This window comes from Anolis carolinensis, chromosome 4 (assembly GCF_035594765.1).
Source record: "Anolis carolinensis isolate JA03-04 chromosome 4, rAnoCar3.1.pri, whole genome shotgun sequence".
NCBI classification, from domain to species: Eukaryota; Metazoa; Chordata; class Lepidosauria; order Squamata; family Dactyloidae; genus Anolis; species Anolis carolinensis.
This window is the reverse complement of record NC_085844.1, coordinates 175,850,886-175,866,472: the sequence shown is the minus strand read 5'-3', so window position 1 is coordinate 175,866,472 and position 15,587 is coordinate 175,850,886. Positions and strand designations below refer to the sequence as shown.

At 40.5% G+C, this 15,587-nt stretch overlaps 1 protein-coding gene across 3 annotated transcripts; it reads left to right on the top strand.

Annotated features, from left to right (window-relative positions):
• The first annotated feature begins 273 nt into the window (after positions 1 to 273).
• On the top strand, positions 274 to 15,525 carry lrrc42 (leucine rich repeat containing 42). Of its 3 annotated transcripts, none has more exons than XM_062979608.1 (8): positions 274 to 663; positions 7,797 to 8,264; positions 8,646 to 8,777; positions 11,461 to 11,579; positions 12,160 to 12,248; positions 12,442 to 12,555; positions 12,970 to 13,054; positions 15,181 to 15,525. In XM_062979608.1, exons 1-8 carry the CDS (start codon positions 599 to 601, stop codon positions 15,432 to 15,434), a joined length of 1,326 nt encoding a protein of 441 aa, XP_062835678.1. In that variant the 5' UTR covers positions 274 to 598; the 3' UTR covers positions 15,435 to 15,525. The 3 variants fall into 3 exon arrangements, with proteins under 3 accessions (XP_062835678.1, XP_062835679.1, XP_062835680.1); XM_062979609.1 differs by having other exon boundaries at positions 6,545 to 8,264; XM_062979610.1 differs by lacking the exon at positions 274 to 663 and adding an exon at positions 4,232 to 6,676.
• The last annotated feature ends 62 nt before the right edge of the window (positions 15,526 to 15,587 follow it).

Here is a 15,587-nt window from a genome sequence, read left to right as displayed (position 1 = left end):
CGGGGCAGCACTTTGCTAACTGACTGGTTTGTCTTGTCCACTTGGAAAGCAAAGATATTCCTCTGCAGCAGCATTAAAGGGCGCCTTTCGTGGCTGTCAATGGCTGTTTGGGATGCCCAGTTCATTCTAGGGCAGGCATGGGCAAACTTGGGCCCTCCAGGTGTTTGGGACTTCAACTCCCACAATTCCTAACAGCCTACCGGCTGTTAGGAATTGTGGGAGTTGAAGTCCCAAACACCTGGAGGGCCCAAGTTTGCCCATGCCTGCCCTAGCGCCATGGCAGCTGAAGCGGTGTCAAATTGCATCCGTTCTGCGGAGTCTAGAGCTCCTTCCCCGCCATTCCCTTTTTCTCGTCCACACGCAGTGCAGGCGGACTCTGTGCCTGACGAAGGCACTGGAGAGTGGGGACGACTTCTGCACAGGGTTTTGCGCCTTTCGGTGGTGTCTGGACATAAAAAAAGAGCACAAAGCGACTCAGAGAGAAGTCTTGAAGCAGGGGAATAGGAGGCGGGCGTGACTCTGCTTTCTCTCTCTCTGTGTGTGTGGCGCTGCTGCCTCTTGTGTGGAGATGGAAAGAAGCCCTGGCCTCGAAGGCTGAATGGCTGGCTGGCTGGTGGTGGTCCCTCTCTCCTCCTCCTCAAGACTCAACCTGGCGCCTCTGGGGTGAGTTTCTCTCCTTTTTAAAAAGCTGAGGGTGACTCAAAGGGCCGTGCAAAGTCTTCCTACATCTATTGCGCCCTTTGTACTTCGTTTGTTACTTATATGGCTACCCTAAGGTGAACATAGCATGGTTTGTTTGTTTTTTGTTTTTTTTTGTGGCTGAGAGTTTGTGGGCCCTTCCACACGGCCCGATATCCCACAATATCTGCTTTGAATGGGTTAGCTGAGTCCATACTTCCATATATTTCAGTTCAAAGCAGATAATGTGGGGGTTTCTGCCTTGATATTCTGGGATATAGGGCTGTTGGGAAGGGCCCAAGGACTCACCCAATGGGCTCCCCAGGCTAACAGGGGATAATAATAATAATAATAATAATAATAATAATAATAATTAAAAAAAACTTTATTTATATACCGCCCTATCTCCCGGATGGGACTCAGGGCGGTTTCCAATCATAAAAACAACACAAACATTACATAGCAACATAATAACACATTATTAAGCAAAATAAAAATACAATTATAGAAATAAATAACACTTACATGACCTGATCAAGGGGACGGGAACCATAAACCCAATACAGTAGAGTCTCACTTATCCAAGCTAAACGGGCCAGCAGAAGCTTGGATAAGTGAATATCTTGGATTATAAGGACTGATCAAGGAAAAGCCTATTAAACATCAAATTAGGTTATGATTTTAAAAATTAAGCATCAAAACTTCATGTTATACAACAAATTTGACAGAAAAAGTAGTTCAATACGCAGTAATGTTATGTTGTAATTACTGTACAGGGCCGGCCCAAGGAAATTTTCAAGTGTAAGCGAAACAGGATTTTGGTGCCCCCCCCCCCCCCAAAAAAAACCCCAATCACCGAGAAATAAAAGGTAGAAGGTAGAGGTGAATAGAATGGATAAAAGAGTTTACCTTACAACCAGAAGTTTATTAACAACATTATGTTCATATAGTAACATTACATAGAATTAACACCAATCTTGCATTTTAATAAATACATATTTTAATAAACTTTGCAACAATTTTAATTTTTTTGTTATTTCTAGTCTACAAGTACTACACAAAGGTTTCCTGGTCATGATATCTCTTCAGAAGATTTTTCAGACTTCGGACTAGCTTCAGATCAGTTTTGTTTGGGAGAACGCAGCCCCAGGAGAAGAGACACTTCCTTTCTCAGGAAGTGAACTCTTGTCCTTCAGAAGTGCCACGCCAGCGTGGACCATTGTAATGGGTGTAGCAAAGCAGGGGAAATCCAGTCATGAATCAATCAGGGCCAGCTAACACCTCCCAACAAAGTATTCCCATCATCAAAGTCTGGTAAATCCTCTGTTTTCTCACGGCCACAGACGGCAGAAGCACATAACATATCGCATAGAACACCACTCTGAAAACGGGAATTCCAGACAGGAAACAATCAGGGCCAGCTAACACCTCCCAACAAAACATTCACTCAGGGAGGAAACAGCCAGGCTTTAAAGCTGCAAGGTCTTTACATCCTTATCATTTTTCCTAATTGCAGCATTCATACTTGCCTCTAACAGACAAAAAAAAACAATCAGAAATATTGTATATTCACAACCTTTAGGAAATAATATCCCCTGATGGCACAGCGTGTGAAAGCGCTGAGCTGCTGAAATTCTGGACTGAAAGGCCGCAGCAGATTTGAATTGGGGGACCAGAGTGAGCCCTCACTGTTAGCCCCAGCTTCTGCCAACCCAGAAGTTTAAAAACATGCAAATGTGAGTGCATCAATAGGTACTGCTCCAGCGGGAAGGTAATGCCGCTCCATGCAGTCATCCCACATGACCTTGGAGGAGTCTACGGACAAGGCTGGCTCTTTGGCTTAGAAATGGAGATGAGCACCAAACCCCAGAATCAGACATGACTGGACTTAATGTCTGGGGAAAAACATTTGCCCTTTAGGGTTGTTGTATGTCTTTCGGGCTGCGTGGCCATGTTCCAGAAGTATTCTCTCCTGACGTTTCGCCCACATCTATGGCAGGCATCCTCTGAGGTTGTGAGGTCTGTTGGAAACTAAGCAAGAGAGGTTTATATATCTGTGGAAGGTCCAGGGTGGGAGAAAGAATTCTTGTCTGTTGGAGGCAAGTGTGAATGTTGCAATTAATCACCTTGATTAGAGTGAAAAGCCTTGCAGCTTCAAGGTCTGGCTGATTCCGACCTGTGGGAATCCTTTGTTGGGAGGTGTTACCAGGTTGTTTCATGTCTGGAATTCCCTTTTTCAGAGTGTGTTTCTTTATTTACTGTCCTGATTTTAGAGTTTTAAAATGCTGTTTGCCAGATTTTGTTCATTTTCATGGTTTCCTCCTTTCTGTTGATATTGTCCACTTGCCTCCTCCTTGCCCAATTCTCCCTTCCTGGACGCGGCTGCAGGTCGCCAGGGCGCGCTGCAGTCGCGTCCAGGAACTAAAGGAGGATTGGGCAATCTCTGCTGTGTGCGTGCACACAGCAGGGATCGCCCAATTCTCCCTTCCTGGACGCGGCCGCAGGTCGCCAGGGCGAGCTGCGGCCGCGTCCAGGAACTAAAGGAGGATTGGGCGATCTCTGCTGTGTGCGTGCACACAGCAGGGATCGCCCAATTCTCCCTTCCTGGACGCGGCCGCAGGTCGCCAGGGCGAGCTGCGGCCGCGCCCAGGAACTAAAGGAGGATTGGGCGATCTCTGCTGTGTGCGTGCACACAGCAGGGATCGCCCAATTCTCCCTTCCTGGACGCGGCCGCAGGTCGCCAGGGCGAGCTGCGGCCGCGCCCAGGAACTAAAGGAGGATTGGGCGATCTCTGCTGTGTGCGTGCACAGAGCAGGGATCGCCCAATTCTCCCTTCATGGACGCGGCCGCAGGTCGCCAGGGCGAGCTGCGGCCGCGTCCAGGAACTAAAGGAGGATTGGGCGATCTCTGCTGTGTGCGTGCACACAGCAGGGATCGCCCAATTCTCCCTTCCTGGACGCGGCCGCAGGTCGCCAGGGCGCGCTGCGGCCGCGCCCAGGAACTAAAGGAGGATTGGGCGATCTCTGCTGTGTGCGTGCACACAGCAGGGATCGCCCAATTCTCCCTTCCTGGACGCGGCCGCAGGTCGCCAGGGCGAGCTGCGGCCGCGCCCAGGAACTAAAGGAGGATTGGGCGATCTCTGCTGTGTGCGTGCACAGAGCAGGGATCGCCCAATTCTCCCTTCATGGACGCGGCCGCAGGTCGCCAGGGCGAGCTGCGGCCGCGTCCAGGAACTAAAGGAGGATTGGGCGATCTCTGCTGTGTGCGTGCACACAGCAGGGATCGCCCAATTCTCCCTTCCTGGACGCGGCCGCAGGTCGCCAGGGCGAGCTGCGGCCGCGTCCAGGAACTAAAGGAGGATTGGGCGATCTCTGCTGTGTGCGTGCACACAGCAGGGATCGCCCAATTCTCCCTTCCTGGACGCGGCCGCAGGTCGCCAGGGCGAGCTGCGGCCGCGTCCAGGAACTAAAGGAGGATTGGGCGATCTCTGCTGTGTGCGTGCACACAGCAGGGATCGCCCAATTCTCCCTTCCTGGACGCGGCCGCAGGTCGTTAGGGCGAGCTGCGGCCGCGTCCAGGAACTAAGGGAGAATTGGGCAATCTCTGCTGTGGCACTATGGGCTGCTGTCGACGCCTCGACAGCGCCCCTAGCGGCCAGCGCCCGAGGCCGCCGCTTCAGCAGCCTCATATGTCCAGCCGGCCCTGTTACTGTATTTACAAATTTAGCACCAAAATATCATGATATATTGAAAACATTGACTACAAAAATGGCTTGGATTATCCAGAGGCTTGGATAAGCGAGGCTTGGATAAGTGAGACTCTACTGTATATTAAAATGTATCATTTTAGGCTAGAGAAATCTTGTGCAATATATTCAGGCCCAGAAATCGGTGGTATTCCAATGTAATTACTCAAAAACCTGCAAACACCACCAGGTCTTCAGTTCCTTACGGAAACTGGATAATGTAGGGGATTGCCTGAACTCTTTTGGCAATGCATTCCAGAGCCGGGGGGCCACTGCCGAGAAGGCTTGTTCCCTCGTCCCCACCAGCCGCACATTCATATCCTGGTCTCCTTGGCCCCTTCCACACAGCTGAATAAAATGCCACATTATCTCATTTGAAATGGAATATATGGCAGTGTGGACTCAGATAACCCAGGCCCTTTCAGACAAGCCCTATATCCCAAGATCTGATCCCAGTCTTTCTGCATTAAACTGGATTATATGAGTCCCCACTGCCAGATAATCTGGGATAAACAGAAAACCTGGGACCTGACCCAGGGATTTAGGGCCTGCCTGGAAGGGCCCTCAGTTCAAAGCAGATATTGTGGGATTTTCTGCCTTGATATTCTGGGTGATATGGCTGTGTGGAAGGGCCCCTTGGTGTGTTTTTATCTTTTACACTCATTGTTTTTCTAACATTTTATATTGATATTTTGTATTTATATACAGTAGAGTCTCGAATCTCGATTATCCAACCTTCACTCATCCAGCGTTTTGTGTTAGCCAACACAGTCTGCCTTTTAGTAGTCAATATTTTTGTAGTCAATGTTTTCAATACATTGTGATGTTTTGGTGCTAAACTCTTAAATACAGTAATTACTACATAACTTTACTGTGTATTAAACTGCTTTTTCTGTCGTTTTGTTGTAAAATATGATATTTTGGTGCCTAACTTGTAAAATCATAACGTAATTTGATGTTTAATAGGCTTTCCGTTAATCCCTCCTTATTATTCAACATTTTCACTTATCCAACGTTCTGACACCCGTTTATGTTGGATAAGCAAGACTGTACTGTATTACTGTATATACTCAAGTATAAGCCTAGTTTTTCAGCCCTCTTTTTAAGACTGAAAAAGCCCCCCTCGGCTTATACTCGGGTGAGGGTCCTGGTTGGCTTATATTTGGGTCAGCTTATACTCGAGAATATATGGTACATTTGTTTTTCTCTATTATTATTGATATTATTACATTTATTATTTTTCTCTATTATTGTTGCTACTATTACATTTATTTTACTCTATTATTATTATTATTATTATTATTATTAATGCATTTATTATTTCACTCTGATCTTATTATTATTATTATTGAATTTATTATTTTACTCTATTATTACATGTAGTATTTTCCTGTATTTATTATTATTATTATTATTACATGTATTATTTTACTCTATTAAAAGGATACATAAGCACATTTACATTGAAGAAGATGGGAATAATGATTTGATCAGAGTTGCACAGTCTTATCTTAAATTTGAGCTTTATGTAAATATTCAAAAACATTTAACCTACTGATGCCTCGATTAATGTAATTTTATTGGTATCTATTTTTATTTCTGAAATTTACCACCCTCGGCTTATACTGGAGTCAATGTTTTCCCAGTTTTTTGGTGGTAAAATTAGGTGCCTCGGCTTATATTCGGGTTGGCTTATACTCGAGTATATAAGGTATATTTATTTGCCATATTTTTTAATCCTGTTGTGTAGTGTCATGTCATTGTTAGCCGCCTTGAGTCCTTATGAGGAGGAAGGCGGGATAAGAAATAAGTAAATTAGAGTAATGGTCCTCAAATCACAAATGCCAACCTTGTGTGCATTTATGCTACAGAATTAATGCAGTTTGACACCACTTAAACTGCCATGGCTCAGTGCTATGGCATCCTGGGAGTTGCATTTTGATGAGGCACTCACTCTTTGGCAAAGAAGATTGAAAAGCTATGGTCCTTAAAGTGGTGCCAAACACATTAATTTTACAGTGTGGGTGGACCAATTGGCTGAGATTGTGACAGATTTGCTTTCTGATGGCACACAAACCTATTATTGTTATAATTATTATATTATATCCCTCTTGCATCTAGACTGTAATGCAGAGTGGCAATTGAGACGCAAACTTCGTTACATCTGTGAAATTATTAAAAATATTATGGAAAACATTAATCATCTGGCTGTGGTGTACAGGCAGTTACCAAGCTACGAACAAAATAGGTTCTGTAGGTTTGTTCATAAATTGAATTTGCATGTTAGTTGGAACTACAGTAGAGTCTCACTTATCCAACACTCGCTTATCCAACATTCTGGATTATCCAACACATTTTTGCAGTCAATGTTTTCAATATATCATGATATTTTGGTGCTAAATTTGTAAATACAGTAATTACAACATAACATTACTGCGTATTGAACTACTTTTCCTGTCAAATTTGTTGTATAACATGATGTTTTGGTGCTTAATTTGTAAAATCATAACCTAATTTGATGTTTAATAGGCTTTTCCTTAATGCCTCCTTATTATCCAACATATTCGCTTATCCAACATTCTGCCGGCCCGTTTATGTTGGATAAGTGAGACTCTACTGTAGTACACATTTTCAGCCATATATATGTATGTGTGTGTGTGTGTGTGTGTATGCTTTAAATAGCATAGGGAAGGGTTAATACCCATGTGGGGTTTGTTTTACTGTCTCTGCCCCTATTCAAATGATTATACCCTACTTTCTCTCCCTGTGATAATTGGATTTGGAAAAATTTGGCTTGTTGTAGAAACAAGGATTGGTTAGAAAGCTTCAGTGGAGACATCTTTCCCTCATGATAACTCTTTCAGGAGTGAATTCCCCTTCCTAGGATAGATTTCTCTCGCTTCCTGTTGTTCTCACGCCCTTTTTTAAACTATGAGTCCCTTTTTAAATTATGAGTCGTTTGTAAGTCGAATGTTTGTAACTGGAGGATTGCCTACACATGAAGGAAACACAAAAAGGATGCTTTCTAAACCATCTGGCTTCCTATTCATGGGAAGACTGCCGTTGATTACAAGTTTAAATGCATAAAAATAGTTAATAACTTGGGGAATGCCTGTAATTTCTATATCATTTTTTTTACAAAAGGAAGAAATTTTGTCTGCCTCCCTTAGTGGATATTTATGCTATACTGAATAGATTCTAGCCTTTATTCAATATCTGTGTCTCCCATTGAAAGCTTGGTTTTTCTTTTGTTTTTTAATTATGAAGTACAGTATAAGCTGGCTATGACAGTAAAAGACACTTTCATAAATTGAATTTGCTGCTGCTTTGTTTGATGTTTTGCTTTGTTTATTTTGCCCCAAAAATTTTCAAGAGGAATGTCATACTATCTCCATGAAGAAAATCTCCCTGATAGAGGGCCTATATATGTTCGAGAAAATGGACAGCTATATAAAGTGAATAAAAATACAGGAAGAGTAAACAACCGTGCTGTAAATCCAGGGCCTTCAAGGCTGTTCTCCAAAGGATTCTCTGTTGAGCTTTATGTGAACAGAGGTAATGACAACGGAAGGACAGATCATTTCATCTTCACCTACACCAAGGAGGGAAATCTGCGCTATTCGGCCAAATCTCTCTTCAACTTAGTCTTGAGTTACATTGCTGACAACATGAATCATGTTGATTCATTGATTGGCTTTCCTGAGCAGATAGCAGAAAAGCTTTTCTATGCAGCAGATGCGAGACAGAAGTTTTCAGACTCAAGAACAGGACTTTGTGCCCTGCAGAAATTTACAGAGGTTTACGGAAGTTTAGTACTTCAAACGCTATGCTTGAAAAAGAGGTAAGCTTACATAATTTTGATGTAGTGGCATTTTTGAAACTTAATCCAAAGAACATTGTTCCATTTGTTATTGAAAAAGCAGCAAATAGGAACATGTGTTGCTTGAAGCTAATTTAAAATGGGACCAAATAAATAGGATGGGCTGAATGGTCTTATCTAGCTCTTTGTCAGACTTATTTGTGGTTGGCTTTAGAACAATTATTGTTTCACAAACATGATCTTTTAACTGATTCTGTAGCAATTTTGTTTTGTCCAATATATTTAAACTGAACCAACTACTATGACTAGCTGCATTTTTTATATTTAATATTGACTTTAAACGTACAAGAACAAAGGTTACTGAACAAGGCAACACTTAACTTTTGTTTCTACTCCTTACAGCTATCTAGTTATTTCTGAAAAACTTGAAGAAATTAAATCCTTCCAGGGTCTTGTTTGTTTGGATTTGTCCTGTTGTAAACTTGGAGATGATCATGACCTCTTACAACATATCACAAATGCAACACTATCCAGGTACAAATTTACTGGGGGCAAGTGATAGACTGATATCTAAAGAAAATAAAGGGGGGAGGGGCTCAAATTATTTCGACCTTCAAATGAATCATATTTGAAATTTATAAAATCTTATACGCTGTACATTGCACAGCTGACTTAATTATTTTTGCAGTTCTTTTTTTCAAATAGTATTCTCTAACATTGGATTTACCCACATTGTAAGAGTTAAAACTGAAAATGCTGGCCAAGCTATGTTCTGCAGACACAAAACCTGCTCTGTTTGTTTTAAGATTTTATAGCATTCTCTAAAGAGAAGTTAATGTGAAGAAGCAAAATTTAACCTTCTTTAAGCCTAGCATTTTTTAAAATTCCATTATAATTTCCAAGCCAGAAAGCATGATTAGGGGATCTCAAATTATAATAGTATATGAAAGGGATTTGATAGCTTTCTGTGTGAAATAGGTCTCTTCCATGTTGCTTCCTAAAGGTATAATGAGTTATACACTCCTGTATTATACTAGAGGTAGAGAGACATTCACATTTAACATTTAAGTGGTTTTGTCTAAGTAACTGATTCAAGTTAAAGTTGGATTTGAATATCATACACATTAGTTATATTGGCAATATGAAGTGCTCCCTAACTGGTAATGTCTTGAGTCCTGTATAACCACTGCATTGGATCAATATTCTACTATCGCCAAAAGAAATCTATGATAACTGCCAAGTGGCTTTGCTGAATTCTTTAAAAATATTATCTATCTATATAAAAATGTTCTGACCATTTCTAACTTAAAGAGTGAAACGACACACCCCAAACCCATGAAATTTGGCCACAAAAGACATGGTCATCCCCGCTATGTTTAGATAGCAAAACCAAAAAAAAAAAAAAAATCAAACTGGAAGTCACTCAAAATTCCCAAAAAACAAAAAAAACTGCACTGTGCACATGCGCGGAGCAGCCCGCACCCTTGGAAGACAGACATGCATGAAAGGCAGCTGCGCGCAAGCATTCCAACCGCCGGCCCGGCGGATTGCATAACGCTACGGAGGAGGACAATAGCCCTAAACAACCATATCCGAGACAGAGGAAAAAGGGTGAAGGAAAGCTTTCCCCTTTTCAAGCTTTTAAAAACTTTTTGTTTTAGAATTCTGTCAGGGACATTGCTAAAAGGACATCGCGCAAACGCGATGACTGAGTTCAAAGATAAGTTTTTAAAAGCTGCAATAGGGGAAAGCAACACTGCCAGGCAACACACAAGAATTAACACACCAAACATAGACAATACTCCACAGGGACATAAACCCCCTCTAGCCTCACCACTTTCAGCCAAACGCAAAACAATAGTAACCAACATGAATACCACTACAAAGCTTTGCATCAGCAGACCCATCCAATCCCTATCTCCCATGAAGAGCACAGCCAATGCATAGAACTGTGTACACACACAACTGCAATAAAGGGACAGACAACAGCGACTCAGACAGGACAACAACAGTAGAAAATTATAACACAAAAAACAAATGCCCAAACACATATATCTGGACACACGCTTACATGCCCAGAAAAACACGGATGCTACATGTTTCATGAGCTCCCGGACCATGTCCCACAAAGCAAACAGGCTTTGAAGCTGCAAGGCCATTAAATGCTAATCAAGGTGGCTAATTGCAGCATTCATACCTGCCACACTGAGACTATTAATTGCTATTCAAACTGGCCAACCAAGGATTCCACAAGTAGAAAGCGGCCAGGCTTGCAAGCAGCAAGGCTATTCAGTGCTGTTCAACCTGGTCAAACAAGATTTCCCCTAGATAGAAAACCTCCAAGCTCTGAAGCCATCCCATTCAGCCTGGCTTAACAAGGATGCCCTATGTAGAAAGCGGCCAGGCTTTTAAGCTGCAAGACTATTCAGTGCAGTTCAAGCTGGCCAAACAAGGATTCCCCTACAAAGGAAGTAGCCAGGCTTCAAAGCGGCTCTTTGATTGAGGGTGCTACTTCTGCTACTCCAGAAAACGGCCAGGCTTTGAGGCTGCAAGGCTATTCACTACTATTCCACCTGGCCAACAAATGATTCCCATAAGCCACAGCAACGCCTCCACCATCTTGCTCCCTAGGGGAGCAGGGAGGGTATATAAAGAAAGGTTGAAACTCTATGGAGAGGGAGATGGGGGATGGTGGTGGGGGATGGTGGTGGGAGAGAAGGGATCTATGTTAATTGTTGTAATATGTTTCATACATATGTCTATGTTTGATGTTTTTATAGTTGTAATTGTTTTAATCTACAGTTGTATGTTTTTGATTTAAATATGTGATATATTTTATATATATGTAAGGCATTGAATTTTGCCATTTATTATGTTGTAAACTGCTTTGAGTCCCCCCAGGGGTGAGAAAAGCGGTATAGAAATGCAGATAATAATAATAATAATAATAATAATAATAATAATAATAATAATAATAATAATAATAATAATAATAATATTTTATGTATTATATACAGCCTTAATTCAGATTAACCTGACAGTGTTGCAGCATATTTTATGAATGCCAAGTTTGCAAAATAAGAACAGGGCTGTTGATAACAGGGTGACCTGGAAATCTCTCATTAATACTGTTGCTGTAAGCTGAAATTGAGTTGATGATAGTTAACAACAAAACATCCTAGATTTCTGTATAAAACATATCTATTGGTTACTTTAGCCTAGTTCGCCTTCTCCTGAAAGATAATTGCTTATCAGATGCTGGTCTTCGCAAAATGACTGCACCTGTTCGGATTATGAAAAGGGGTCTTGAAAATCTAACAGTTCTAGATTTATCTTGTAAGTATGATTTCAGTCTAAAGTCTAGATATACTTCTTAATTCAATGTTAATCCTAGTCAATTAAAAAAAACTAGAATGATTTAAGTGTCTGCTACTGCAGAGAGAAAGAAAAATGAATGAGTTGCCATTAGATGAGTGACAGTACATACAATATAGCTAACACAAGAGCTTATTCTGTTATATCATGTAACAGAACAAACAATCTTGTATTGTTCATTTGAACATACAGTCCATATATTGTTCATATATTACTTAACTACAGTGAAGTGTGAATGTACGTTAATTTTGATTCTGTGTTCTATAGTTGGTAGTACTTGAGAATTCCAAGACAATTCATATTCAGATTTTGAAATATAAATACAGTAACTGTTTAATACAACCCCTCCAAGTTATAGATGTTTTCCAATTAAGTAAATGCAAATCCTTTCTCATTTTTTTCAGCACCTCTCCAATGAAATGTTTCTTTGTCGGTATGATAGAACAGTTTTTAGTCATGGGGTCCTATTGATCCCCTTTGTGTTATTTAACAAGTATGTATGACCTTTGTGTACATGCTATCCTTTTTTGTTTTTGTATAGATAATCCAGAAATCACCCATATGGGAATTGGGTACCTGCTTTCTTTCAAAAAGCTGAACTATTTGGATCTCTCTGGGACTGGCCTAAAGGTGAAAAAAAGTTTATGCTAAACAGCTGAGTGCTGCATTTAAAATACAGAAATGGAAAGATGTTATTTTGATATATATTGGGATTCTAAAAGGAAAACATAAAAGTCAGAAATGTTGTGTTGGTATAAAAATCAGACCTTGGTGGGCAATGAGTTCTCCTACACAACCTGTTTTGGTTTCTCCTTTTCATTAGTGCTCAAAGACAACCATTTATCAGATCCAAACAAAAATAGGTCTGGTTCATTCTGAAGAGTCTTTGAAAGAATTTGATCATAACAACTGCAAAACAGAAGGTTGGGCTGAACAGGTATGTATTGATTAAGACTTACTGTCTTAATATAGTTGTGCTTCCTCTCCTGTGTTAGCCTCTGAAGGATTTATAATACCTTCAACATTCAGATTGGATTTAGAGTCATGAAGAGTACAGTATTAGTTTAGACATTCACTCTTTTACAAAATGTTACCTTAAAATGAGATTAACGACAACAGAAGACGTTACTTTAATATTGTCAAGCAAACTTGAAATCGTGCTTGGCAAGGGTGTTTGTTCCCAATGTCTTGTTTTGCTGTATAAAGAAGGTACATATAACATTTAAATCCAGCACTTTAAAATGTTGGTTTAGTATTCATATTGAATAGGGCATGTTGACCCTTAGTGTCTTTTCTCTGAGCTTTGTGAATAACTTTGATGTTAAAACATCTCCTTTCTTAATTTTTCTAGACTGTCTTGCAATGGCAGCATGCAATCTTAGAATCAATTAAGGCAAAAGAAAAAATGAAATCTAGAACATCAACTCAACGTTTCTGTAAGTAACTGAATAAAGATATTTACTTCTAAACCAAAACTATTTGAACTATTTCTGGAGAGAGTATTAGAATTGGGCTGTATTTTTGCTCACTGAGACTATTTTAAAGCATAAATAGAAGATAAGAACAACAGATACACACACACCAGCTGCAGGAACTGAAGAAGCAACCTACTTCTTAATAGTTATTTGACTTTGGGACTCAGAAGGTGGAAATCAAGAAAACAGCCCCAAATAGTGTTGGGCAAGTGGGCTTATTACCAAAAGACCCTCCCCATAAACATATAACAGAGTAACTTACTAGCAGCAGCGTGCCCCAGCACCAGTAGCCAAAAGTGATAAAAAGAACAAAAACACACAGAACAATGTTATCTCTTCCTTTGGAGGTTTTTCTTTATAGCAAAATAATATGGTTGCACTATTTACAGAAACAAGGTTTCCATAACACAAAGTTCTTTATACTTCCTTCCATGTTGGACTTCTTTCTCATGCAGATAAACAGCTTCTAGTTTCGCTCCCACAGAGTCTCTCACACTGAAGTTACACAGGAGCTTCACATATGAACTTTGCACACAGCAGCCTTCACGCTGGAGCTTCTCATACTGAGGCCTACTCACACTCCTCAGGACAACACTAGCTTTGGCCCACTAACTCTAACAGGCTTCCTCCTACTCACTCCCCTCAGGGCGACAATAGCTTATTTAACCCTTTCAATGCTTGATTCACATTTTTAAAATTAAAAATACTTAGTTATTTTTAATATTTCTGACAAATAGCTTCTTTAGATCCTAACATGAACAACACTTTTAAGGATTCATTAGAACAGGATTTACTGGAACTGGATGGATATGCTGATTTCATCCAGTTTAATACGAGATTGAGATGTACAACCTGTGGGTCCCAGAAATTTTCAAAAGGCTCTCCCGCATGGAATCCCCCATTTTCTCCCCTGATTATTGTTGGAACTCAACCACATCCTGCACATGTTTATAGTCCTCATCAGGGAAATAGGCAGATGAGTTAGTTGGCAGGGAAAAGCCCTTCCCGCATTGGCCTCTGTGTCGGCCTGCCACTCTGTTCTCTCCTGTTATCTTGTTGGTTAGACATATTTTTATAATGTTAGACCTCTTTTTATTCAAAGTTTCCTGGCCACATAGCAAGTCCCTAAATCCTCCGTTTTTATTTTTCTCCTGTGAGCATGGAGAGAGACAAGATGTCTCCAAAGAGCTAAATAGATAGATAGACCCTTACTTTCCTTTATAGATCTTTCAATACAGTCTTTTATAGCGTCTAAAGCTTGACTGCTTTTGTAATTGCTGAAGCTCATTCGCTCTACTGCTGTGCTCAATGAGCTTCTGGTCTGTTAAAACTGCTGTTGGTGCTTCTTTACATTTTTAGATGCTTTTTCCTTCTTTTTTTTACCTAATGCTCATTTCACGCTGCTTCATAACAGATTGCTGGGGAGTTTAGCTAGTTATTTATATACACACTACCTCCAGTCAAACAGTGCACAGGGTTAAAACAGAGCAGTGTATGATTACAGCACAGATGTTTGTGTTTTGTAATTCTGAAGCATGTGCTGAAGGCACAGAACCTTGCATTTAATTGTATCAGCCCATAATTTGAAAAGAGCTCTCCCCTCCATCACATCATGATCCATTTAAAAGAGAAATACCTGATATCCATCAGTTCTTAGTTTCATTTCAAAAGTAGTCCTGAGCAAGCAATCAGTTTAGGTCTCTTCACAAGTGATCTGTGTCTTCCTCAGCCATTTGAGGGGCTGGAAGAGGGCAAGGAAAGAAAGCAACAGGTAGGGAAAAAGGATAAGAAAGTGAATTCATCCACAGTATTTCTGGTCTGTGCCCTCTCCAGGCTCCAGTTTTTTCTGCAATAGACGTCTTCTGACAAAACATGGCTATAGCTGTTGATAGGAAGAAAAGGATACTCTCACTGAAAATAATTAATGAGTCACAACTGGAATTCTTCAGTTGTTTAAAGTATCTGAATCTTTGAAACTGTATTTTAAAATACTCCTGTTTTAATGTTGCTAGCCAGCAAATACAGCAAAATAAAGCTGTATTAAAAGATTATCCCTTTGTAGGGAATTTATGAGGTCTCTTTTACAGATGGAAAAAGACGCAAAAAAGAAGAACCTCTACAAGAATTTCTAGAAGAGAAGCAAAGCAAGACTTCTGAGAATTTGCAGTTCTACAGGAAAAGCACAGATATGGCAAACCTTTCTGCACTGCAAGGAAAAACTGAGATGAATGAAGAATTACAGAATAAAAAGCGTGTTACACTTGAACAGAAAGAACAGACTTTTCAGTCAAAGCATTTTACGTTTTCAGTGGAAGATTTGGACTTGCTAAATTCTTACTGAATTCAGTTTATAAAAATGCTGTGTATTTTACAAAGAAACCCTTTTTAAAATGATATTGCTGAAAATTCTAATAAAGTAAATTTATACTGTGTCTCTCTTATTGAAAAGAGGCAGTGGTATCAAAAAACTGAGTCAAACGGTCATTTTTCTGTC